At 46.9% G+C, this 23,794-nt stretch overlaps 1 protein-coding gene across 9 annotated transcripts in view; it reads right to left on the bottom strand.

Moving 5' to 3' along the window:
- The window catches only part of ARHGEF1 (Rho guanine nucleotide exchange factor 1), a 67,473-nt gene that overhangs the window by 22,831 nt on the left and 20,848 nt on the right, over window positions 1–23,794 (bottom strand). For 6 of the 9 annotated variants that reach the window (XM_077259958.1, XM_077259959.1, XM_077259960.1 and 3 more), the window contains 11 exons: window positions 22,350–22,463; window positions 21,071–21,169; window positions 18,097–18,139; window positions 15,640–15,745; window positions 14,476–14,616; window positions 8,167–8,196; window positions 7,683–7,785; window positions 7,480–7,558; window positions 4,451–4,486; window positions 1,577–1,741; window positions 513–618 (listed from right to left, as the gene is read on the bottom strand). In XM_077259958.1, coding sequence (XP_077116073.1) covers window positions 513–618; window positions 1,577–1,741; window positions 4,451–4,486; window positions 7,480–7,558; window positions 7,683–7,785; window positions 8,167–8,196; window positions 14,476–14,616; window positions 15,640–15,745; window positions 18,097–18,139; window positions 21,071–21,169; window positions 22,350–22,463 — 1,022 coding nt within the window. The remainder of the gene's footprint in view (window positions 1–512; window positions 619–1,576; window positions 1,742–4,450; window positions 4,487–7,479; window positions 7,559–7,682; window positions 7,786–8,166; window positions 8,197–14,475; window positions 14,617–15,639; window positions 15,746–18,096; window positions 18,140–21,070; window positions 21,170–22,349; window positions 22,464–23,794) is intronic. The other 3 variants (XM_077259966.1, XM_077259961.1, XM_077259964.1) reach the window with 1 other exon arrangement.

Raw genomic sequence — 23,794 nt, forward strand, 5'->3', positions numbered from 1 at the left:
AAATGTGGACACAATGAAGGATGCTGGGGAGACATGGACAGCAGAGAGGACAGGCTAATATCGTTAGGACAGGTACGCAAAAAAACAAACATCCAAAGTGCAGGAAAACCAGATCTTCATGGTCACCAAGAACCAAAAGTGGTTGGTTGTAGCAGCTTTATTTTTGGCTTTCTTCAGGTAGGCCATGACAAGTGTTCTTCAGGTAGGCCATGGCAAGTGTTCTTCAGGTAGACCATGACAAGTGGAAGCTACACAAGCTTGGGGAGAAGTGCATTATGGTGGAGTATTACTGGTGAAGCATGTTCACCAAGCCGGTGAAATTTCAGCAAAGAAAAATGGGATTTGTAAGGAAACGGCAAAGTTGGAAAATTCTTCCATCCATCAACTTGGATCATCAAAGCAGCAGAAGGGGGTTTACTATCAGCAGGCAGGGATTGCATAGCGAGGCCGCAGGAACTGGGAGACATGGGGTTGCTGTTGGGAACATGTATGGGCTACCGGTAACGTCTTACCTGTCATTCTCGGCGCTGTCTTCTTGTTGTTCTGTCGGGTAAAGTTCTGTGGTCGGAGAACCTTTGGAGACGTCAGTGATATCGATAGAAGACGTTGCATCAGAAACTGGAGAGAGTAGAGGAAAGCAAAAACAAAAATGTGAGGACCTGGTGTAAGCCCCCAAACCACCCACTGACCAAGTAAGATCTACCCAGGGTCCCGCAGCTCAGATTGGTTTAACGAACAAGTGAAAAAGTAGGAGATGGATGCTGTTGTGAATTCCGTCTGGGTTCCCTCTGGTGGCCTTTAGCGATACTGCGGGTCTGGAGCTGGGCTCAGCTGCCTCATTTCCTGCTATGCTGGTTCCTATTTAACTCCACCTGGACCTTTACTTGTTGCCTGCTATCGTTGTATTCAGTACTGGTTCTGACCTCTCCTGGATTTTCCTGGTGACCTGTCTATTTCTGAGAAGCTAAGTCTTGCTAGTTCTTTTTGCTCATTGTTTCCTTGAATATGTTTCTCAGTATATGATGTGTTCAGTCCAGCTTGCTTATATGTGATTTTTCGCTTGCTGGTAGCTCTGGGGAGCAGAAGTGCGCCCCTCACATCGTGTGTCGGTGTGGGGGTTCTTGTACTTTCTGTGTGGATAGTTTTTGATAGTTTTGTACCGACCGCACAGATCCCTGCTATCTTCTGTCTATTTAGTGTAAGCGGGCCTCATTTGCTTAAACCTGTTTTTCATTCCTACGTTTGTATTTTCCCCTTAACTCACCGTTATTATTTGTGGGTGGCTGTCTAAACTTTGGGGTTATTTCTCTGAGGCAAGTGAGGCTTTGCTTTCTCTCTAGGGGTAGCTAGTTTCTCAGGCTGTGAAGAGGCGTCTAGGTTTTTAGGTAACGCTCCACGGCTGCCTTTAGTGTGTGTGGATAGGATCAGGATTGCGGTCGGTATAGTTCCACATTCCCGGAGCTTGTCCTACTATTCAGGTTTACCTATCAGGTCAGTTTGGTGATCCTACCACCGGATCATAACAGGATGCACCATAATCACTGACAACACCCGTCTAGATCCGCATGTAACTGACCGGTGTCACCTTCACTGGGTTCGCTGGGTGGTGGATGTATGGTAACCATCACGCCCGGGTCAGGACTATCTATGGAGCCCTTCGGCTTCCCAATGTTGCTGTCACTTCGATCAAAGGTCCTCTGCCCATGGCTGATTTTTCTCTCTGGAACGGCCGGCTTTTCAGCTGCAGGAGCAGAAAGAAGAACATCAAACCAACAAGAACATTCTCATAACCAAGGATCACAAAGAACCGGTCAGAAAATCCAGACGGCACCTAATCATTCATCAGTCACTAAAGTAAGAACATAAATAACGTTACAAATATTGTTAGTAGGTGAAATAAAAAGGGGGAACTCTCTGCCCACTCCGGGTGTCAGGGGATTTATTTATTTTCAAAAGCCTCAGTCCCAGCAAAACTGACCAAGCTGTAAACTACTACAACTGCGACAATTCTAGCAATCAATCAATAGTTTTACGCATATTAGTGGCAGCCATGACTTAAAGAACAGCTGGAATCTCCACTCATTTCCAGATCACAAGCTGTTCCTAGCTTCAGACTTGTGATGTGCCCCTCTCAGTAATACAGGCTGGATGTACAGTTACTAGCTCTTATGTATCAGGACAGCTTCATTCCTGTACTGACTTCCCCTTCTCCGCCTCTCTGTCGATTCTGTAGTAGGTGGTCCCTCCTCACATAGGTACTTAGCCTGCATGATTCCCACCTACCTACCCCTGTAAAGTCTGATATGGGTGCTCTTTTGTGTACACAGATATGTAGTCTTTGCCATCCCTCTACTTCTCCCTGTGAAGTCTGCCATGGATGATCTCCTGTATACACAAAATCACAGTACGCATGATTCAGCCATCCCTATCCACACAGGATCTGCCTTAAGTGCTCTGCTTTTCCACAGATGAATAGCCTGTGCAATTCCCCCTTCATCTCCAGGTAAAACTTAAAATGGATGCTTTCCTGTTTACACAGAAAAATAAACTTTTTGATTCCCACCCCCAATCCTTGCACATTCTTTCATGGGTACGACTCTCCTCATGCAGAAACATTTCCCTGTGTCTGTTTACACTCAATACAGTTCAATCTGTGCGATCTTCCATTTCTGAAGACTTGGATGCTTTCCTCCCTCTCCACAATTTAATCCACCATTTAAAGCTTCATCTTCCCTTTCTGAAGACTTGGATGCTTTCCTCCCTCTCCACAATTTAATCTGCCATTTAAATCCTCAACTTCCCTTTCAGAAGACCTGGTAGATCAAATTGTGGCGAGGGAGGAAAGTATTCAAGTCTTCAGAAAGGGAAGATGAGGCTTTACATGACACCGAGTTGTGGAGAGGGAGGAACACATCCAAGTTTTCAGAAAGAGAAGATGAGGCTTTACATTGCAGATCAAATTGTGGAGAGAGAGGAACGCATCCAAGTCTTCAGAAAGAGAAGACGAGGCTTTACATGGCAGATTGAATTGTAGAGAGAGACGAAAGCATCCAAGTCTTCAGAAAGAGAAGACAAGGCTTTACATGGCAGATCGAATTGTGGAGAGGGAGGAAAGCATCTCAGTCTTCAGAAAGGGAAGATGAGGCTTTACATGGCAGATCGAATTGTGGAGAGGGAGGAAATCATACATGTAAATTCTCATTTGAATTGCTATCCCATACACATCAGATAAAACAGTCAACCTAGTGTATGATGGCCTCCCAACTTTCCATTGAGGGAGATGATGTTGGGAAATATAAGGATCGGACTGTTTAATGCTGATCATTTATTCTTTTAGTTTTAGCTCATACTTGCTTGCCCCATAACCAACACAAAGGTTAGCCAAGCCAAACATTCATGTGTATGGGGAGCCAGGAAAGATAGCTGTCGACCAAATGAGTGATTGGTCGAGAGTTACCTAAGGTATATAAACTAACACTGAGAGAACAGATGACATCAGTCCCAACAGGAGTAGTGTGCTAGGGAAACTACATCATAAGCAACAAGGTAACCTGCCAGGAAAAGGAGTAGTACAGACTCTACAACAGCAAAAAAAAATTGAAAACTATGGAGAAAGTTGCCTTATTTTTAACTTAGGAAGCAAATGGACAAAATTTTAGTACAAAAGTGTCCACAGCGTTTACACTATGGGAACGACTTCCTTTCTTTGAAGAGACTGAAGCTCATACATTTCTCACACCTACAGCAAAGCTTGGGCAAAGTGCCAGTTTCTACACCATAATTTTGCTAAAGATGGTTGCCCAACCTCCTCAAGGGTGAGATAAGAATTTCATGACTGTTGTAAGGGTGCTTAAAGGGGGGTAGTCCATCAATAGGGAAAATTTTAGTTACTTTAAAATAATTACAATTATGGGGTAAAAATAATTTTTGTAATTGGGTTTAATTAAAAATTTTGCACCGTTTGCCTTCGAGAGCATCTGTGTTGCACAGTCTATTGGTGGCTGCAGAAGGAGTTAACTGAGGATCTGTCAGTAAACGGAGCAAAAGTTTTAATGAAATCCAATTACAAAACTGATTTTCATCCCCAAATACATGCAAATAAGAAAAAAAAAAAAATAATAAAATGTTGAAAGCCCCTTTAAATCTACTGTAAGTCAAGAGGGTCATTCTTTGCAAAATTTCAATTGTGATACTAGAAGGCAGGTTGTGGGACTGAGGCTTTAATCTGGGCATAGTCACATAGGGCTGCAATCCTAACTCGTCCTGTCACAAACAAGTTAAGTGCATTAGTCAGAAGTGGCCCCCATGCTGCAAAGCAACCCCCCACCCACCCCAGGGGTGAAGTTTTGGTACATTCCATCATGCGGTTGTTTGAATGGTGACATAAGTGAGAAGTTTGGAATTGGGGAGATAAAAAAGGAAGAATGTTGGGTCTGTATTCTGAAGATACCTTCAGCCTCAACCTTTGTCGGTCTGGTCTCAAAATCTGTGAAAAACACGGGGAGGAGCAGAGAGAAGGAAAGAAAAACAAAAAACAAGCGATGAAGATGAGCAGGGACAAGGGCGCCAACCACAACCCCTCCGCAACACTCAGGCATCCAGCGCGCCCGCTAAGGGTCCAACACATACATCACTCGCATCTCAGAACTTTGTACGGCTTCATTCTTGAGCATAGGTGAGGAGCTGGTTCTCCAAGGAAGCAGCCATGTATTTCCAATCCTGGACAACCCCTTTAAGGAAGGAACAATCATGCAAGACAAGAGAAGAAAGGTGGCTGGGAATGGAGGAAGAATGGAGGAAGAGTGGAGGAAGAAGAGAGGAAGATCGGAGGAAGATCGGAGGAAAAATGGAGGAAGATCGGAGGAAGAATGGAGGAAGAATGGAGGAAGATCGGAGGAAGATCGGAGGAAAAATGGAGGAAGAATGGAGGAAGATCAGAGGAAGAATGGAGGAAGATCGGAGGAAGAAAGGAGGAAGAAAGGAGGAAGAAAGGAGGAAGAATGGCGGAAGATCGGAGGAAAAATGGAGGAAGATCGGAGGAAGAATGGAGGAAGAAGGGAGGAAGAAGGGAGGAAGAAGGGAGGAAGAAGGGAGGAAGAAGGGAGGAAGAAGGGAGGAAGATGGGAGGAAGAATGGAAGAAGAAGGGAGGAAGATGGGAGGAAGAATGGAAGAAGAATGGATGAAGAATAGAGGAAGATCAGAGGAAGATCAGAGGAAAATCGGAGGAAGAATGGAGGAAAAATAGAGGGAGATAGGAGGAAGAGAGGAGGAAGAATAGAGGAAGATCGGAGGAAGAATGGAGGAAGATCGGAGGAAGAATGGAGGAAGATCGGAGGAAGAATGGAGGAAAAATGGAGGAAGATCGGAGGAAGAATGGAGGAAGAATGGAGGAAGAATGGAGGAAGAAGGGAGGAAGATCGGAGGAAGAATGGAGGAAGAATGGAGGAAGAAGGGAGGAAGAATGGAAGAAGAATGGATGAAGAATAGAGGAAGATCAGAGGAAGATCAGAGGAAGATCGGAGGAAGAATGGAGGAAGAATAGAGGAAGATAGGAGGAAGAATAGAGGAAGATCGGAGGAAGAATGGAGGAAGATCGGAGGAAGAATGGAGGAAGATCGGAGGAAGATCGGAGGAAGATCGGAGGAAAAATGGAGGAAGATCGGAGGAAGAATGGAGGATGATCGGAGGAAGAATGGAGGAAGATCAGAGGAAGAATGGAGGATGATCGGAGGAAGAAAGGAGGAAGATCGGAGGAAGATCGGCGGAAGAATGGAGGAAGATCAGAGCGAAACGACTGAGTGGAAAAACAGATTAATACCAAAAAATGGAAAAGAGCGAGAATGGATCAGAGATGTCCAATAGATACGTGCAGCAAGTAATAGGGAGCAAAAAGCAGAGGACGGGACAACCCAGGATCAACGCTGCAGAACAGTCACTACACACAAGTGTGCAAAATCCTCCAGAAAATGGGATTTAGTGAGTGCAGCTCTGGAGTATAATACAGGATGTAACTCAGGATCAGTAATGTATGTACACAGTGACTGCACCAGCAGAATAGTGAGTGCAGCTCTAGAGTATAAAACAGGTTGTAACTCAGGATCAGTAATGTAATGTATGTACACAGTGACTGCACCAGCAGAATAGTGAGTGCAGCTCTGGGGTATAATACAGGATGTAACTCAGGATCAGTAATGTAATGTATGTACACAGTGACTGAATCAGCAGAATAGTGAGTGCAGCTCTGGAGTATAATACAGGAAGTAACTCAGGATCAGTAATGTAATGTATGTACACAGTGACTGCACCAGCAGAACAGTGAGTGCAGCTCTGGAATATAATACAGGATGTAACTCAGGATCAGTAATGTAATGTATGTACACAGTGACTGCACCAGCAGAATAGTGAGTGCAGCTTTGGGGTATAATACAGGATGTAACTCAGGATCAGTAATGTAATGTATGTACACAGTGACTGCACCAGCAGAATAGTGAGTGCAGCTCTGGAGTAGAGTATTATACAGGATGTAACTCAGGATCAGTAATGTAATGTATGTACACAGTGACTGCACCAGCAGAATAGTGAGTGCAGCTCTGGGGTATAATACAGGATGTAACTCAGGATCAGTAATGTAATGTATGTACACAGTGACTTCACCAGCAGAATAGTGAGTGCAGCTCTGGGGTATAATACAGGATGTAACTCAGGATCAGTAATGTAATTTTTGTACACAGTGACTGCACCAGCAGAATAGTGAGTGCAGCTCTGGAGTATAATACAGGCTGTATCTCAGGATCAGTAATGTATGTACACAGTGACTGCAACAGCAGAATAGTGAGTGCAGCTCTGGAGTATAATACAGGATGTAACTCATTATCAGTACAGGATCAGTAATGTAATGTACACAGTGACTTCGCCAGCAGAATAGTGAGTGCAGCTCTGGGGTATAATACAGGATGTAACTCAGGATCAGTAATGTAATGTATGTACACAGTGACTGCACCAGCAGAATAGTGAGTGCAGCTCTGGGGTATAATACAGGATGTAACTCAGGATCAGTAATGTAATGTATGTACACAGTGACTGCACCAGCAGAACAGTGAGTGCAGCTCTGGAATATAATACAGGATGTAACTCAGGATCAGTAATGTAATGTATGTACACAGTGACTGCACCAGCAGAATAGTGAGTGCAGCTCTGGAGTAGAGTATAATACAGGATGTAACTCAGGATCAGTAATGTAATGTATGTACACAGTGACTGCACCAGCAGAATAGTGAGTGCAGCTCTGGGGTATAATGCACGAAGTAAGAAGTTTCCCTATATGAGAAGTGATTGTCCAAACCAAATCTTTAATGGGGGCTTTATGAGACATGCACCTTTAAAGCTTGGTCACAGTGCTGCAGGACCAGGGTGGGCACTGACACGTAGCACGCAGCTCCATGTATAACCAGTAACGTCACGTATCGGCCTGTACTCACTGTGCGGAGTTTCATTGCGGTTCCAGATACTGAAGGGTTTTTTAGGTTTCAAGGTCTCGTCCGGCTTCTTTGCAGACACCTGGACACAGAGAGGACGGTAATGGCGAGACTGGATGGAAGCAATCTATTCACTGACAGCAAGCACAGATCCTAAACTTAAATCCCCTCCGCATACAGATCACTGCCCAGTCGCCATCACTCACCATTTTCCTGAAAAAGCCACTTTTGGATTTCTTGCTATCCGCCACCTTGGTCTTCACCCCGATGTGCTTCATGTAGGCAGCTATGGCGTGGACGATGGCGGAACTGCAAACAAGGAGTGCAAATTAATGAGCACACAACTGCAGCCGTCCTATAAGGCGCCCAGTGCTCAGTGCTAGATAGGCGGCTTAGACACTGCATTACAGGGCAGCTGCCTACAGGTGTCGCCAGAGACAATACTCTTCCTTCTGGATGAGAGGTTATTTGCATAATTTTCCCATGAATAATTGCTTGGAGGACTCAAACAGTAAGATCTCCAGAAGGAGAACAGCACCCGCCCAGTGTTGTAAAGAAAAATCAGAGCTAAGGAATCAGTGCCGGCTGTGAGCACTGGGGAAGAGCGTGGCAGACGTGGGGGGGGGCTCACATGGCGGCAGGGGAGACATTATATTTTCCACAGCTGGTCAGGAGGGGACGCGGGATTACCTTTTCTCCTCGTCCGTAGAGATGTTTGGGCTGAAAAAAAGAAGGAGAAGATCAGAGATCAGCGCTGGTGACCACAGTAATCAGTACATGACCCCACCGACACCGCGGGATAATCAATGAGAATAGTGAGTGCAGCTCTGGGGTATAATACAGGAGGTAACTCAGGATCAGTAATGTAATATATGTACACTGTGACTGCAACAGCAGAATAGTGAGTGCAGCTCTGGGGTATAATACAGGATGTAACTCAGGGTCAGTAATGTAATATATGTACACTGTGACTGCAACAGCAGAATAGTGAGTGCAGCTCTGGAGTATAATACAGGATGTAACTCAGGATCAGTAATGTAATGTACACAGCGAATGCACCAGCAGAATAGTGAGTGCAGCTCTGGAGTATAATACAGGATGTAACTCGGGATCAGTAATGTAATGTATGTACACAGTGACTACACCAGCAGAATAGTGAGTGCAGCTCTGGAGTATAATACAGGATGTAACTCAGGATCAGTAATGTATGTACACAGTGACTGCACCAGCAGAATAGTGAGTGCAGCTCTAGAGTATAATACAGGATGTAACTCAGGGTCAGTAATGTATGTACACAGTGACTGCACCAGCAGAATAGTGAGTGCAGCTCTGGGGTATAATACAGGATGTAACTCAGGATCAGTAATGTATGTACACAGTGACTGCACCAGCAGAATAGTGAGTGCAGCTCTGGAGTATAATACAGGATGTAACTCAGGGTCAGGAATGTAATGTATGTACACACTGACTACACCAGCAGAATAGTGAGTGCAGCTCTGGAGTATAATACAGGAGGTAACTCAGGATCAGTAATGTAATGTATGTACACAGTGACTACACCAGCAGAATAGTGAGTGCAGCTCTGGAGTATAATACAGGATGTAACTCAGGATCAGTAATGTAATGTACACAGCGAATGCACCAGCAGAATAGTGAGTGCAGCTCTGGAGTATAATACAGGATGTAACTCGGGATCAGTAATGTAATGTATGTACACAGTGACTGCACCATCAGAATAGTGAGTGCAGCTCTGGAGTATAATACAGGATGTAACTCAGGATCAGTAATGTAATGTATGTACACAGTGACTGCACCAGCAGAATAATGAGTGCAGCTCTGGAGTATAATACAGGATGTAACTCAGGATCAGTAATGTAATGTATGTACACAGTGACCGTATAAGGAGTATAAAATGTCAGCCAGACATGGAATTATTGCGGATCCATGATGGGTGCTGATTGCAGACCTGCCCATATTAGCTCCGTGCTCCGGGGTCTCTGTCGTTTACATGTCAGCACTTTGGCTGTGAGAAGCTATCTGGGTTTTCAGTAAGGACTTTGTTCACTGACAGTAAGCAGAGATCTCGGCAATGGGGATTACGGTAATTGAAATGCAAAGGAAATTAGGAAGTTGTAGAATTGTTTAGATACAGTGTAAAATAGGAAAACCAAGCAAAACCCCGCTCTCCGCGCCCACCCCCTGCCCACAGGACTCACCCACAGAATATCATGTCTAGCGAGAGTGATTTGGGCACAGGGGGTCCTGCTGATCATGGTCTGAGCGGCTCCTACAAGTGTCTCCGAGTCCAGAGTCAGTGAATGGAGACCGCGAGGACAGCGCCGGCCTTATATACCGCGCCACACAGCAGGATGACGCAACCCACAGAAAGACGGGGAGACAGATGTTCTGCGTTAGAGAGCGGAGACGGCGGATACTTCCCAAGATCGCTTCCTGGGTATTAACCCATTGGCGCTCCTACGCCCTAGGGTATGTGCGCTCTGCAAGATCGGGCTGATGCAGCAGGCAGTGACTGGGTTAAGGAGGGTGAGATGCAGAGTATGAGATATTTCCCAGGGGGCCGGGGTTAATCGAGGGTCCCAACTTTCCCAGCCTGGAGCGGAGTTATATATAGATGCCCAACTGCAGTGTGGGACAGAAGGCAGAAGAGAACGGCGCAGAAGAGAACAGCGCAGGGAAAATGGTGTAGAAGAGAACGGCGCAGAAGAGAACGGAGCAGAAGAGAACGGAGCAGAAGAGAACGGCTCAGAGGAGAACGGCGCAGAAGAGAACAGCGCAGGGAAAATGGTGCAGAAGAGAACGGTGCAGAAGAGAACGGCGCAGAAGTGAACGGCGCAGAAGAGAACGGCGCAGAAGAGAACGACGCAGGGAAAATGGTGCAGAAGAGAACGGCGCAGAAGCGAACGGCGCAGAAGAGAACGGTGCAAAAGAGAACGGCGCAGAAGAGAACGGCGCAGAGGAGAACGGCGCAGAAGAGAACGGAGCAGAAGAGAACGGCGCAGGGAAAATGGTGCAGAAGAGAACGGCGCAGAAAAGAATGGTGCAGGGAAAATGGTGCAGAAGAGAACGGCTCAGAAGAGAATGGCTCAGAAGAGAACGGCGCAGAAGAGAACGGCACAGAAGAGAACGGCACAGAAGAGAACGGCACAGAAGAGAACGGCACAGAAGAGAACAGCGCAGGGAAAATGGTGCAGAAGAGAACGGCGCAGAAGAGAACGGCGCAGGGCAAATGGTGCAGAAGAGAACAGCGCAGAAAAGAACGGCGCAGGGAAAATGGTGCAGAAGAGAATGGCTCAGAAGAGAACGGCGCAGAAGAGAACGTGCCAAAAGAGAACAGCGCAGGGAAAATGGTGCAGAAGAGAACAGCGCAGAAGAGAACGGAGCAGAAGAGAATGGAGCAGAAGAGAACGGCGCAGAAGAGAACGGCGCAGAAGAGAACGGCGCAGAAGAGAACGGCGCAGAAGAGAATGACGCAGAAGAGAACGGCGCAGAAGATAACGGCGCAGGGGAGAATGGCGCAGAGCAGAACGGCGCAGAAGAGAATGGCGCAGAAGAGAACGGCGCAGAAGAGAACGGCGCAGAAGAGAAGGCGGAAGAGAATGGCGCAGAGGAGAACGGTGCAGAAGAGAAGGCGGAAGAGAAGGGTGCAGGGGAGAACGACGCAGGGGAGAACGACGCAGGGGAGAACGAAGCAGGGGAGAATGAAGCAGGGGAGAACGAAGCAGGGGAGAACGAAGCAGGGGAGAACGACGCAGGGGAGAACGACGCAGGGGAGAACGACGCAGGGGAGAACGACGCAGGGGAGAACAGCGCAGAGGAGAACTGCCCAGCGGAATATGGCGCAGAAGAGAACAGCGCAGGGAAAATGGTGCAGAAGAGAACGGCGCAGAAGCGAACGGCGCAGAAGAGAACGGCGCAGGGAAAATGGTGCAGAAGAGAACGGCGCAGAAGCGAACGGCGCAGAAGAGAACGGTGCAGAAGATGACGGCGCAGGGGAGAATGGCGCAGGGGAGAATGGCGCAGGGGAGAATGGCGCAGAAGAGAATGGCGCAGAAGAGAACGGCGCAGAAGAGAACGGCGCAGAAGAGAACGGTGCAGAAGAGAAGGCAGAAGAGAATGGCGCAGAGGAGAACGGTGCAGAAGAGAAGGCGGAAGAGAAGGGTGCAGGGGAGAACGACGCAGGGGAGAACGACGCAGGGGAGAACGACGCAGGGGAGAACGACGCAGGGGAGAACGACGCAGGGGAGAACGACGCAGGGGAGAACGACGCAGGGGAGAACGACGCAGGGGAGAACGGAGCAGAAGAGAACGGCTCAGAGAAGAACGGCGCAGAAGAGAACAGCGCAGGGAAAATGGTGCAGAAGAGAACGGCGCAGAAGCGAACGGCGCAGAAGCGAACGGCGCAGAAGCGAACGGCGCAGAAGAGAACGGCGCAGAAGAGAACGGCGCAGAAGAGAACGGCGCAGGGAAAATGGTGCAGAAGAGAACGGCGCAGAAGCGAACGGCGCAGAAGAGAACGGTGCAAAAGAGAACGGCGCAGAAGAGAACGGCGCAGAGGAGAACAGCGCAGAAGAGAACGGAGCAGAAGAGAACGGCGCAGGGAAAATGGTGCAGAAGAGAACAGCGCAGAAAAGAATGGGAAAATGGTGCAGAAGAGAACGGCTCAGAAGAGAATGGCTCAGAAGAGAACGGCACAGAAGAGAACGGCACAGAAGAGAATGGCACAGAAGAGAACGGCACAGAAGAGAACGGCACAGAAGAGAACGGCACAGAAGAGAACAGCGCAGGGAAAATGGTGCAGAAGAGAACGGCGCAGAAGAGAACGGCGCAGGGCAAATGGTGCAGAAGAGAACAGTGCAGAAAAGAACGGCGCAGGGAAAATGGTGCAGAAGAGAATGGCTCAGAAGAGAACGGCGCAGAAGAGAACGTGCCAAAAGAGAACAGCGCAGGGAAAATGGTGCAGAAGAGAACGGCGCAGAAGAGAACGGCGCAGAAGAGAACGGCGCAGAAGAGAACGGCGCAGAAGAGAACGGCACAGAAGAGAACGGCGCAGAAGATGACGGCGCAGGGGAGAACGACGCAGAAGAGAACGGCGCAGAAGATAACGGCGCAGGGGAGAACAGCGCAGAAGAGAACGGCGCAGAAGAGAACGGCGCAGAAGAGAACGGTGCAGAAGATGACGGCGCAGGGGAGAATGGCGCAGGGGAGAATGGTGCAGAAGAGAATGGCGCAGGGGAGAATGGTGCAGAAGAGAATGGCGCAGAAGAGAATGGCGCAGAAGAGAATGGCGCAGAAGAGAATGGCGCAGAAGAGAATGGCGCAGAAGAGAACGGCGCAGAAGAGAACGGCGCAGAAGAGAACGGCGCAGAAGAGAACGGTGCAGAAGAGAAGGCGGAAGAGAATGGCGCAGAGGAGAACGGTGCAGAAGAGAAGGCGGAAGAGAACGACGCAGGGGAGAACGACGCAGGGGAGAACGACGCAGGGGAGAACGACGCAGGGGAGAACGACGCAGGGGAGAACGACGCAGGGGAGAACGACGCAGGGGAGAACGACGCAGGGGAGAACGACGCAGGGGAGAACGACGCAGGGGAGAACGACGCAGGGGAGAACGACGCAGGGGAGAACGAAGCAGGGGAGAACGAAGCAGGGGAGAACAGCGCAGAGGAGAACGGCGCAGAAGAGAACTGCCCAGCGGAATATGGCGCAGAAGAGAATGGCGCAGAAGAGAATGGCGCAGAGGAGAATGGCGCAGAAGAGAACGGCGCAGCGAAGAACAATGCAGCGGGGAACGGCGCATCGGAGAACGGCGCAGCGAAGAGCACCGTGCATCCACAATGCTCTCATTCTCCAACAGAACTACAACTCCCATCATGAGGCACAGTAAAGGGAAAGGTATAGCCGCCATAATGTGTAAAGCCGAAAAAATAAAATAAGGCAACACTACAGGGCATTGGAAAGAGAGAAGAGGTACATGGGCACAATGGGCAGTGTAAGAGGCAGCACAGACACATGGAGGGCACTGCGGCAAGCAGGAATATAACGCCATCAAGCACTGCAGCAAGTAACATGGGGCAGGACAGGCATTACAGAAAGTAAAATGGGGGCAGGATAGGTACTACAGCAAATAACATGGAGACATTTCAGGCACTACTGCAAGTAATATGGGGCAGCACAAGAACTACTCCTGCCAGTCATTATTACCAGTTTTGTACAATAGGTATTGTGGGTAAAGCTGGTGCATTGGCATAGAGTCTGTCTATGGAAAGTTTTCATCACTCAAAAGTGGGTTCATCTACCAAACCCCGGTCCTGACTCCCCCCATGGGTTTATCTACCAGCTCCCCATCACGACTCCTCCCATTGGTTCATCTACCAGCCCCCCCAGTCATGACCACCCCAAAGGTTAATCTACCAGCCCCCCACTCCCGACCCCCTTTATGGGTTCATCTACCAGAGCCCAGTCTCGACCCACCTCATGGGTTCCTCTACCAGCCCCCCATCACGACTCCCACCCTTGGGTTCATTTACCAGCCCCCAGTACTGACTCACTCCATGGGTTCATCTACCATCCCCCAGTCCAGACTCCCCTCATGGGTTCATTTACCAGCCCCCAGTGCCGACTCACTCCATGGGTTCATCTACCATCCCCCAGTCCAGACTCCCCTCATGGGTTCATCTACCAGCCCCCAGTCCAGACTCCCCTCATGGGTTCATCTACCAGCCCACAATCCAGAGCCCCCCCCCATGGTTTCATTTACAGCCCCAGTGCCAACTCCCACCATGGGTTCATCTTCCAGCCCCCAGTCCAGACCCCTCCATGGGTTCATTTACCAGCCCCCAGTGCCGACTCCCCCCATGGGTTCATCTTCCAGCCCCCAGTCCAGACCCCCCTTATGGGTTCATCTACCAGCCCCCAATCCAGACTCCCCCATTGGTTCATCTACCAGCCCCCCCTTATCCCATCCCCGCTGGTTATACTCACTGCATATCATCCAGCTTTCCCAGCAGACGCTCCGCCAGCTGTTTTTCTTTGGACTGCAGTATATATCTGTCATTTGTCCTGTAAGACTCCAGTTCTCGGAGCTCCAGCTCTCCAGGAGTCATACCAAGTACCCGTTTGGTCCTGGAGAAAGGATGCAGAGGAAATGTCAGAGGCGACAGCACGGAGTTCGGGAAGAGACGGTCACAGCACAATGTAAGAAATCTCAGATGCAGGAAAAGACAGCTCTACAATATCAAAGCACTGTAATCAGTCATGTCCAAAAGTATTGGCACCCTCGTCACTGTCCCAGAAAACGAATTAATTATCCCAAAAAATTATTGCAATTACATGTTTTGTTAGGCACGTTTATTTCCTTTCTGCATATTGGAACAACACAAAAAACAATAATGAAAACAAAAAGGCAATTTGGACATTATTTCACATAAAACCCCAAAAATGGGCAGGATAAAATTGCTGGCACCTTTCCAAAACTATCTGTCGACATTTAAATGAAATGAAAGGATATGGCAGGAGACCCAGGAGGACTCCATTGCTTACTCAAAGATATAACAAGCTACACTGCAGTTTGCCAAAATGTAAGTGAGTAAGCCAAAATCTTTCCAGGAGAGCATCTTGTGGACAGATGAGACCAAGATAGAGCTTTTTGGTAAAGCACATCATTCTACTGTTTGCCAAACATGGAATGAGGACTACAAAGAAAAGAACACAGTACCTACAGTCAGATATGGTGGAGGTTCCAAGATGTTTTGGGGTTGTTTTTCTGCCTTTGGCATTGTGTGCTTTGACTGTGTGCAAGGCATCATGAAATATGAAGATTATCTAAGGATTTTGGGTCGTAATGTAGTGTTCAGTGTCAGAAAGATGGGTTTGTGTCCTAGGTCATGGGTCTTCCAGCAGGACAATGACCCCAAATATACTTCAAGAAGACCCCAGAAATGTACGGAAAAAAGACCTGGAGAGTTCTGGAATGAGTATGGATCTAAATCCCATTGATCACCTGTGGAGACATCTTGAACAAAAGAGGAGTGTTCCAAAATTCCAGGTTGGCCGAGGCCCTTTAGTTCAGTAGCAGCAGTGTCTGACCTCACAATTGCTCTTCTGGAGAAAAGTGAAGAAATCCCCAAAATGTCTCCGAAATCTTACCTGAAATCTTCCAGCTGTCTGCAGATCTCTGGGATCTGGTAACTCTGGATCTCGGTTATATATTTCTTTAGCGTGTCATCCTGGATGAGGTCTACCCGTGTGCGATCTGTGATATGAAACACGACATGTAATCTAATTTACACCTTCCAGGACCATATCCTGAGCCATACAGGTACATGTATGGGATTTTCATCCCCTGCCTTAAAGAGAACCATTTGCCACTTTTTGACATGCAAAACTGGGCACATCGTTATAAAAAGGGCTGAAGATCTGAGCAAAATGTTTTATTTTGTATTTATTTCTCATCTCTGAAAAACCATTTGCTATTTTCCACTAAATCCAAAAGGGGCGTTAGCAGAGATTCTTTTCTGAGGGAGGTTACTTATTCTCCTGTACAAGTTTGACCAATCAGAAGACCGGTGGCATCATACAGGGGTAAAAAGAAAAACAAACATCCTCAGAGAAGGTCAAATTTGGATTTGCTTAGGCAACCATTTTTTATTAAGATCTTCAGCACCTTTATCCCAATGTGCCCAGTTTCGCATGTAATAATTGGTGAAAGGTAAATCCCAGATTCACCCAGGAATGCTATGTTAACACCAACTTGAGTTTTCGGAGCAAAAACTAAGTGGAAACCCAAGTTTTTGAAGAATTTTGAGATCTGAAGAGTTTCTGCTCCAAAAACTCACTGAAAAACTGCATGAATGTAGTCTAATATAGCGCCCTCTATTGGTAAACAGTAAGTATGCAAGCACTACTTTTTTTTAAAGAAGTAGGTATCCTCAGAAATGGGAGTTTGCAGAATTTAAAAGGGGACTTAAAGGGTTAAGTCCTCTGACGCTGATATGAAGGAAACGAATTAGAATTAATGGTAAATTGCTATGTGGCATTTTCCAAATTGCAGTACCCCATGTGGCCAGAAGATGGCTGTATCCCTGCACGGAAAACTTTTCGCCAACTCTACAAGGGGAGGAGACAGGAAAACCATGTGCGGAGTTTATCAGCTTCACGCCATCTACTCAGGAAGTGATTTGCCTTTGTGCAAAAAAGCAAAAACTATACACAAGACCGTTCCCACCGCAGAAACCCGGGGGCTTCTGAGGCTGAATTACTAGCAACAGAATAAAAAAGTTAAACAAGTTATATAAAAAGGCTAAAATGCAACTTCAGCAAGATGCAGCGAGCCGTATAACATGATCAAAGAGCGCTGACCATAAAGGAAAACTCCTAATTAGGCCTGGCCCAAAGTAGAAGACACAGATTACTGCACACATAAAGGGCAACGCCTCCCAGAATTGGTTTAAGATCTTCATGGAAAATTGCTGTAATGACTCCCCGTCAGGGCAATCTAAGTTATTATGTTCAGGATCTATTATAACCCATTATCCAGTGTGGAGAACAGCGGCAAAAGGGACTAATCCTGAGCTGCATTATATGGTATCAACAGTAACCGTGTGATACTTTATATGATCAGTGCCTGTGTGTGATCCTACGTACCAGCCTGTGTGCCATCCTGCGTACCAGCCTGTGTGCGATCCTCCGTACCGGCCTGTGTGCGATCCTACGTACCGGCCTGTGTGCGATCCTACGTACCGGCCTGTGTGCGATCCTACGTACCGGCCTGTGTGCGATCCTACGTACCGGCCTGTGTGCGATCCTACGTACCGGGCTGTGTGCGATCCTACGTACCGGCCTGTGTGCGATCCTACGTACCGGCCTGTGTGCGATCCTACGTACCGGCCTGTGTGCGATCCTACGTACCGGCCTGTGTGGGATCCTACGTACCGGCCTGTGTGCGATCCTACGTACCGGCCTGTGTGCGATCCTACGTACCGGCCTGTGTGCGATCCTACGTACCGGCCTGTGTGCGATCCTACGTACCGGCCTGTGTGCGATCCTACGCACCGGCCTGTGTGTGATCCTACGTACCGGCCTGTGTGCGATCCTACGTACCGGCCTGTGTGCAATCCTACGTACCGGCCTGTGTGCGATCCTACGTACCGGCCTGTGTGCGATCCTACGTACCGGCCTGTGTGCGATCCTACGTACCGGCCTGTGTGCGATCCTACGTACCGGCCTGTGTGCGATCCTACGTACCGGCCTGTGTGCGATCCTACGTACCGGCCTGTGTGCGATCCTACGTACCAGCCTGTGTGCGATCCTACGTACCGGCCTGTGTGCATTCCTACGTACCGGCCTGTGTGCGATCCTACGTACCGGCCTGTGTGCATTCCTACGTACCGGCCTGTGTGCAATCCTACGTCCCGGCCTGTGTGCGATCCTATGTACCAGCCTGTGTGCGATCCTATGTACCGGCCTGTGTGCGATCCTACGTACACCGCCATATACGTGGTCACCCCAATTAAAGTCTCTATCTTGTAATTACCCCACGAAGCTGCGGCCATAGGGGGCAATATATACCATCGCATTCTATAGGGGTCCGCAGCACGAACTCACCCAGTTCAAAGGACACGTTACTCGGAATTGGGACGCGTAAAACCTACAGAGGAAGAAAACAGAAGGAACGTCAGTGGTTGGAAGCGTTTCCAGCGATCCCTGATCTGCGGAGAGCTGCAGACGCTCAGGAATGTTTGAGTCACTGGTGAACAATGCAGCGAAAGATTTGCCCTCAGGCTGATGTTTGTACAAGGACTCCAATTATTACCAGAGGTACGGTCCAAAAATCACACTTAAAATATGCCCGTCACCCCCTACACCGCGGCAGCAGAATTAGCAGGAATTATACGAGAAAGTGACATCACTTTTTGTGATTTATTAATTAAAGGTGATGTCCACCTATGAGCACTGGCGTATCCAAAATTCTCACTTGCAAAACTCCTTTATGGGAATATGGGGGCTCCGTTTTTTCAGAGCTTCAAATCCCCCCTAAATAAATACAATTAAGTTATAATGCTGTGGCTGTGGTATTTTGTGGATGGTCAGTGCTTGGGGAAAAGCGACCCCTAACCTGTGACCCGCGGCGGTCCCAGAGCTACTTTCACCAGTTCAGTATTAAACCCCTTTTGCCCCAAGCACAAGTATTGTAATTTGCACTTTTACCTCCTAGGTTTTTTCTGCCAAAACTTAAAAAAGTTACTTACTTTCTGCTTTTATTATTATATTGATTTCATGTAACAGTTTTATTATCCTAGCTTTATCCGTATCCCTAGCCCCAAGGCTAACCTTACCTAATCTCTAAACCTAACCCTAGCACTAAGTTTAACCCTAGCCCTAAATCCAACCCCAGCCCTAAATCCAACCCCAGCCCTAAATCCAACCCCAGCCCTAAATCCAACCCCAGCCCTAAATCCAACCCCAGCCCTAAATCCAACCCCAGCCCTAAATCCAACCCCAACCCTAAATCCAACCCCAACCCTAAATCCAACCCCAACCCTAAATCCAACCCTAGCCCTAAATCCAACCCTAGTCCTAAATCCAACCCTAGTCCTAAATCCAACCCTAGTCCTAAATCCAACCCAAGCCTTAAATCCAACCCTAGCCCTAAATCCAACCCTAGCCCTAAGCTGAACTATAAACTTAGCCCTGTATCTAACAATAGCCCTAAACCTAAGCCTAGTCCTAAATCTAACCGTTAGTCCTAAACTTAACCCTAGTCAGGGTTAGAAAAGCTGTAAAAAATAATTATGTGCTAATCTTCTATTACACTGGTCAACAGCATTTTTGGTGCCAAAGATATCTCATCGAATTTAGGGTATTTTTGGGGTGCTGATTCTGAATATGTCATCAGTTTTGCCAGATTGGCTCAAGTTTTTGAGATTTTTGGTATCTTATTTATAGCACTTGTTGGTAAATGCGACGCATCATCTCATTAATTTCTTTGGATTAGTACTTGAACTGAGCAGTTCTCAATATAGTTTTGTGTTAATTAGTGTTCTAAAAGTTTGTTCATAGCTTGATTTTTGCACTAACTTTATGTTGTTGTCTGTTTTCCAGTGAAAAGCATGAACTCATCAAGAAGAAGTTGTCTTAACGATCCAGACTCATTCTGTTACATTTGTGGTGAATACACACTGCCAAAACATAGAAGAAACATAACAGACTTCGTAAAAAAAGTGTATTTTGCCTATTTTGGGGTTATGCTTGGGGACCAAGACAAGTTTTGGGCACCACACATAGTGTGCAAAGCATGTATCGAATTATTACGAAAATGGAGCAAAGGACAAAGAAAAAGCTTCAAATTTGGTGTTCCAATGGTGTGGAGAGAGCCAAAAAATCATCATGATGACTGTTATTTATGGTAAACACAGGTACAGGCACATCTTCACAATGAGGGACAGGCCTTCTTGCAGATTCCATGTTACTCCCATTTTCGTTTCTTATGCTTATTGAATCCTTGCACTTGCACTGCACAGAAATAACAGTCATCGTGATGATTTTTTGGCTCTCTCCACACCATTGGAACACCAAATTTGAAGCTTTTTCTTTGTCCTTTGCTCCATTTTCGTAATAATTCGATACATGCTTTGCACACTATGTGTGGTGCCCAAAACTTGTCTTGGTCCCCAAGCATAACCCCAAAATAGGCAAAATACACTTTTTTTACGAAGTCTGTTATGTTTCTTCTATGTTTTGGCAGTGTGTATTCACCACAAATGTAACAGAATGAGTCTGGATCGTTAAGACAACTTCTTCTTGATGAGTTCATGCTTTTCACTGGAAAACAGACAACAACATAAAGTTAGTGCAAAAATCAAGCTATGAACAAACTTTTAGAACACTAATTAGCACAAAACTATATTGAGAACTGCTCAGTTCAAGTACTAATCCAAAGAAATTAATGAGATGATGCGTCGCATTTACCAACAAGTGCTATAAATAAGATACCAAAAATCTCAAAAACTTGAGCCAATCTGGCAAAACTGATGACATATTCAGAATCAGCACCTCAAAAATACCCCAAATTCATTAAAATATTTTGGACACCAGAAAAAAAATTTTTTTTTGTTGACCTGTGTTATCGATGCTTAAGCAGAGAGAAGCAATGGAGAGGAGTTTGTCATTGACTGCTGCGCTCTGTATAAGTATCAAACTAATCCTAGCAAAATTGTTAAGCCTAACCGCAGTTAGGGTTAGAAAAATTGTAAAAAATGAACTACGTGCTAATAGTCTGCTAATCTTCTATTATTGATGCTTATGCAGAGCGCAGAAGTGGAGGTGAGCTTGTCATTAGCTGCTGTGCTCTGCATAAGCACCAACTGAGATGGCAAAGCTCACATCGTTATGCAGAGTGTTCTCATTTTGGTTGCTGCACATGTAGAGCGCTGCAACTGATGAGTAATTTATCTCCACTGCTGCACTCTGCATTGGCAGCTCCAGGCAAGCACTCATTTTCCGCTTGCAGGCGATGATCACAATTTTTTCGAGGATGTTTCTAAACTGACCAACGCCGACTATTATATCGGATACTCACTGCACCCTTCATCAGGAATGTGTTGTAGAAATCTGTAAAGGATTTCTTTCCCTCTTTGGCTGAAAGGCTCCTTAAAATCTCCACGTGCAAAAAGCAGAGCTGCAGATGAAACAACAACAACAAAAAAAAAGGTAAGAGCAATAAACGGAATAGAAACCACCCACGAAGCAAAAAAGAAAAATCACCCTAAAAAGCAGTGCAAAAAATGTCATGACTCCTTTTTACATGCCCCCATTATCTAGACCCCTTGAAAGTGGGTAAAAAAAATGCCACAACGCACCAGAGCAGAGATGGCAGAATTACAGATAGCCCCTCTTCGTTTTAAATTTTTCTTTTTTTCCTCGAAAATCTATAAACTTTTCATTTTTTATTTTCCGGTCCATAGATTTATATCAGATCTTTTTTATTTTTTGCAGAACAAGCTGTACATTTTATAGGTATCATTTTGGGGTCCGAAAAAGTTTCTGATCTTTTTTATTCCATTTTTTTCTTCTTGGAAGTAATAAAAACAAACAAACAAAAAACAGCAATTCTGGCATTTTTATTTGACATTCTGCTGCAAGTTCTCCTGAAACGACAGTTATATTTCAAGGTGTAACTGTCGTTTTAGGAGAACTTAAAGCAGAACATCTGTCTCTACCTTTAGAACCTACATAGATCCTTAAGAGCACCAACGGTAATCTCCTATCTCAGTAATGGGAAAAATCTGTCTTCATTGGTTTTACTATTAAATACAGAGTTTACAGAGAGAGAGAGATTAATTCAGGAAAGAAAAAAAAGGGACAATTTTGGGGGCATTACGCAGCTGAATGGGGACTTGAAAATGTCTTGCAATTTGGCTAGTAACTGCACAACTAAAAGTCTAAAAATCTAGAAGTGCGCGTATTATCACGGACAGTGCGGCAGCCGCAGAGGGTGCATTACATCACAGCAACAGTTAGTGCCCATAAAAGTCTATGGAGGTCACATACAAAACGTAGGAATCGGCTGCGAAAACTACCGAGTATAAAGCACATGGGAAATAGGGATGGGACACACCTGTAATAACCAAGATGAGCATCTGAGACCAGCATGGAGGAAAGAGAGAATAAAAAGCACAGCCATTATAGACAACATCCAGCAGAGAAGACGCCCCCGTAACTGCGCGGCTCTGACTATTTTACAACAAGATCCGTTCACCAAAAATATGGACCCAAATGTTATAAAATGAAGTTGATGACGGCACATGGAGGAGCCTTTGGCGAGGCTTTGGCGAGTTGGGCAAATATCTACTGCTTACCAGTGGGCTGGGGTCAAACTGAAGCACAACATGGTGCAAGAAGACCATAATATAAGCAGGATGATCCTTTACGAGCTCAATACTCTGGAAATAACTCTGCTGGTCATCCACATTCTGGTGAGAAAAACAGGGGGAAATATTAGTGTAAGAACAAAGACTATGGAGAGCAGACAGGTGAGTAAGAGGCAGGAGAACGTGATGGTGAGGAAAGGTGCAAAAGATGGTGGGGTGAAGGGTGGATGGGATGGAGCAGTGGAGGGTAAAGATAGGTGTACAAGATGAAAAAGTGGTGCAGAAGCTAAACACAGCAGGGATAGTCAGGGGAACAAGACGGGAGGTGGAGAGCAGAAACAGGAGAAAAAGACGGAAGGTAAAGAGCGTAGACAGGAGAATAAGATGGGAGGTGAAGAGCGTAGACAGGAGAATAAGATGGGAGGTGAAGAGCGGAGACATGAGAATAAGATGGGAGGTGAAGAGCGGAGACAGGAGAATAAGGTGGGAAGTAAAGAGCGTAGAGAGGAGAATAAGATGGGAGGTGGAGAGTAGAGACAGGAGAATAAGATGGGAGGTGAAGAGCGGAGACAGGAGAATAAGAAGGGAGGTGAAGAGCGGAGACAGGAGAATAAGAAGGGAGGTGAAGAGCGGAGACAGGAGAATAAGATGGGAGGTGAAGAGCGGAGACAGGAGAATAAGATGGGAGGTGAAGAGCGGAGACAGGAGAATAAGATGGGAGGTGAAGAGCGTTGACAGGAGAATAAAATGGGAGGTGAAGAGCATACACAGGAGAATAAGATGGGAGGTGAAGAGCAGACACAGGAGAATAAGATGAGAGGTGAAGATCGGAGACAGGAGAATAAGATGGGAGGTAAAGAGCGTAGACAGGAGAATAAGATGGGAAGAGAAGAGCAGAGACAGGACAATAAGATGGAAGGTGGAGAGCAGAGGTGTATCTAGGGTTTCTGGCACCCGGGGCAAGAATTCATTTTGGCGCCCCCCCAAGGACATATGCCCCCCGTCAGCCCCATCATTGCCCTCTCCTCCCCCACCATACCCATCATTGCCCTCTCCCCGTCAGCCCCATCATTGCCCTCTCCTCCTCCACCATCCCCATCATTGCTCTCTCCCCGTCAGCCCCATCATTGCCCTCTCTTCCTCCACCATCCGCATCATTGCTCTCTCCCCGTCAGCTCCAACATTGCCCCTTCCTCCACCATCCCCATCATTGCTCTCTCCCCGTCAGCCCCATCATTGCCCTCTCCTCCCCCACCATCCCCATCATTGCTCTCTCCCCATCAGCCCCATCATTGCCCTCTCCTCCTCCACCATCCCCATCATTGCTCTCTCCCCGTCAGCCCCATCATTGCCCTCTCCTCCCCCCACACACACACACCAATCACTTCTCTGCACATTCCCCTGCAGCGCGACACACACACACACACACATAC

This window comes from Ranitomeya variabilis, chromosome 4, assembly GCF_051348905.1.
Source record: "Ranitomeya variabilis isolate aRanVar5 chromosome 4, aRanVar5.hap1, whole genome shotgun sequence".
Taxonomy (NCBI): domain Eukaryota; kingdom Metazoa; phylum Chordata; class Amphibia; order Anura; family Dendrobatidae; genus Ranitomeya; species Ranitomeya variabilis.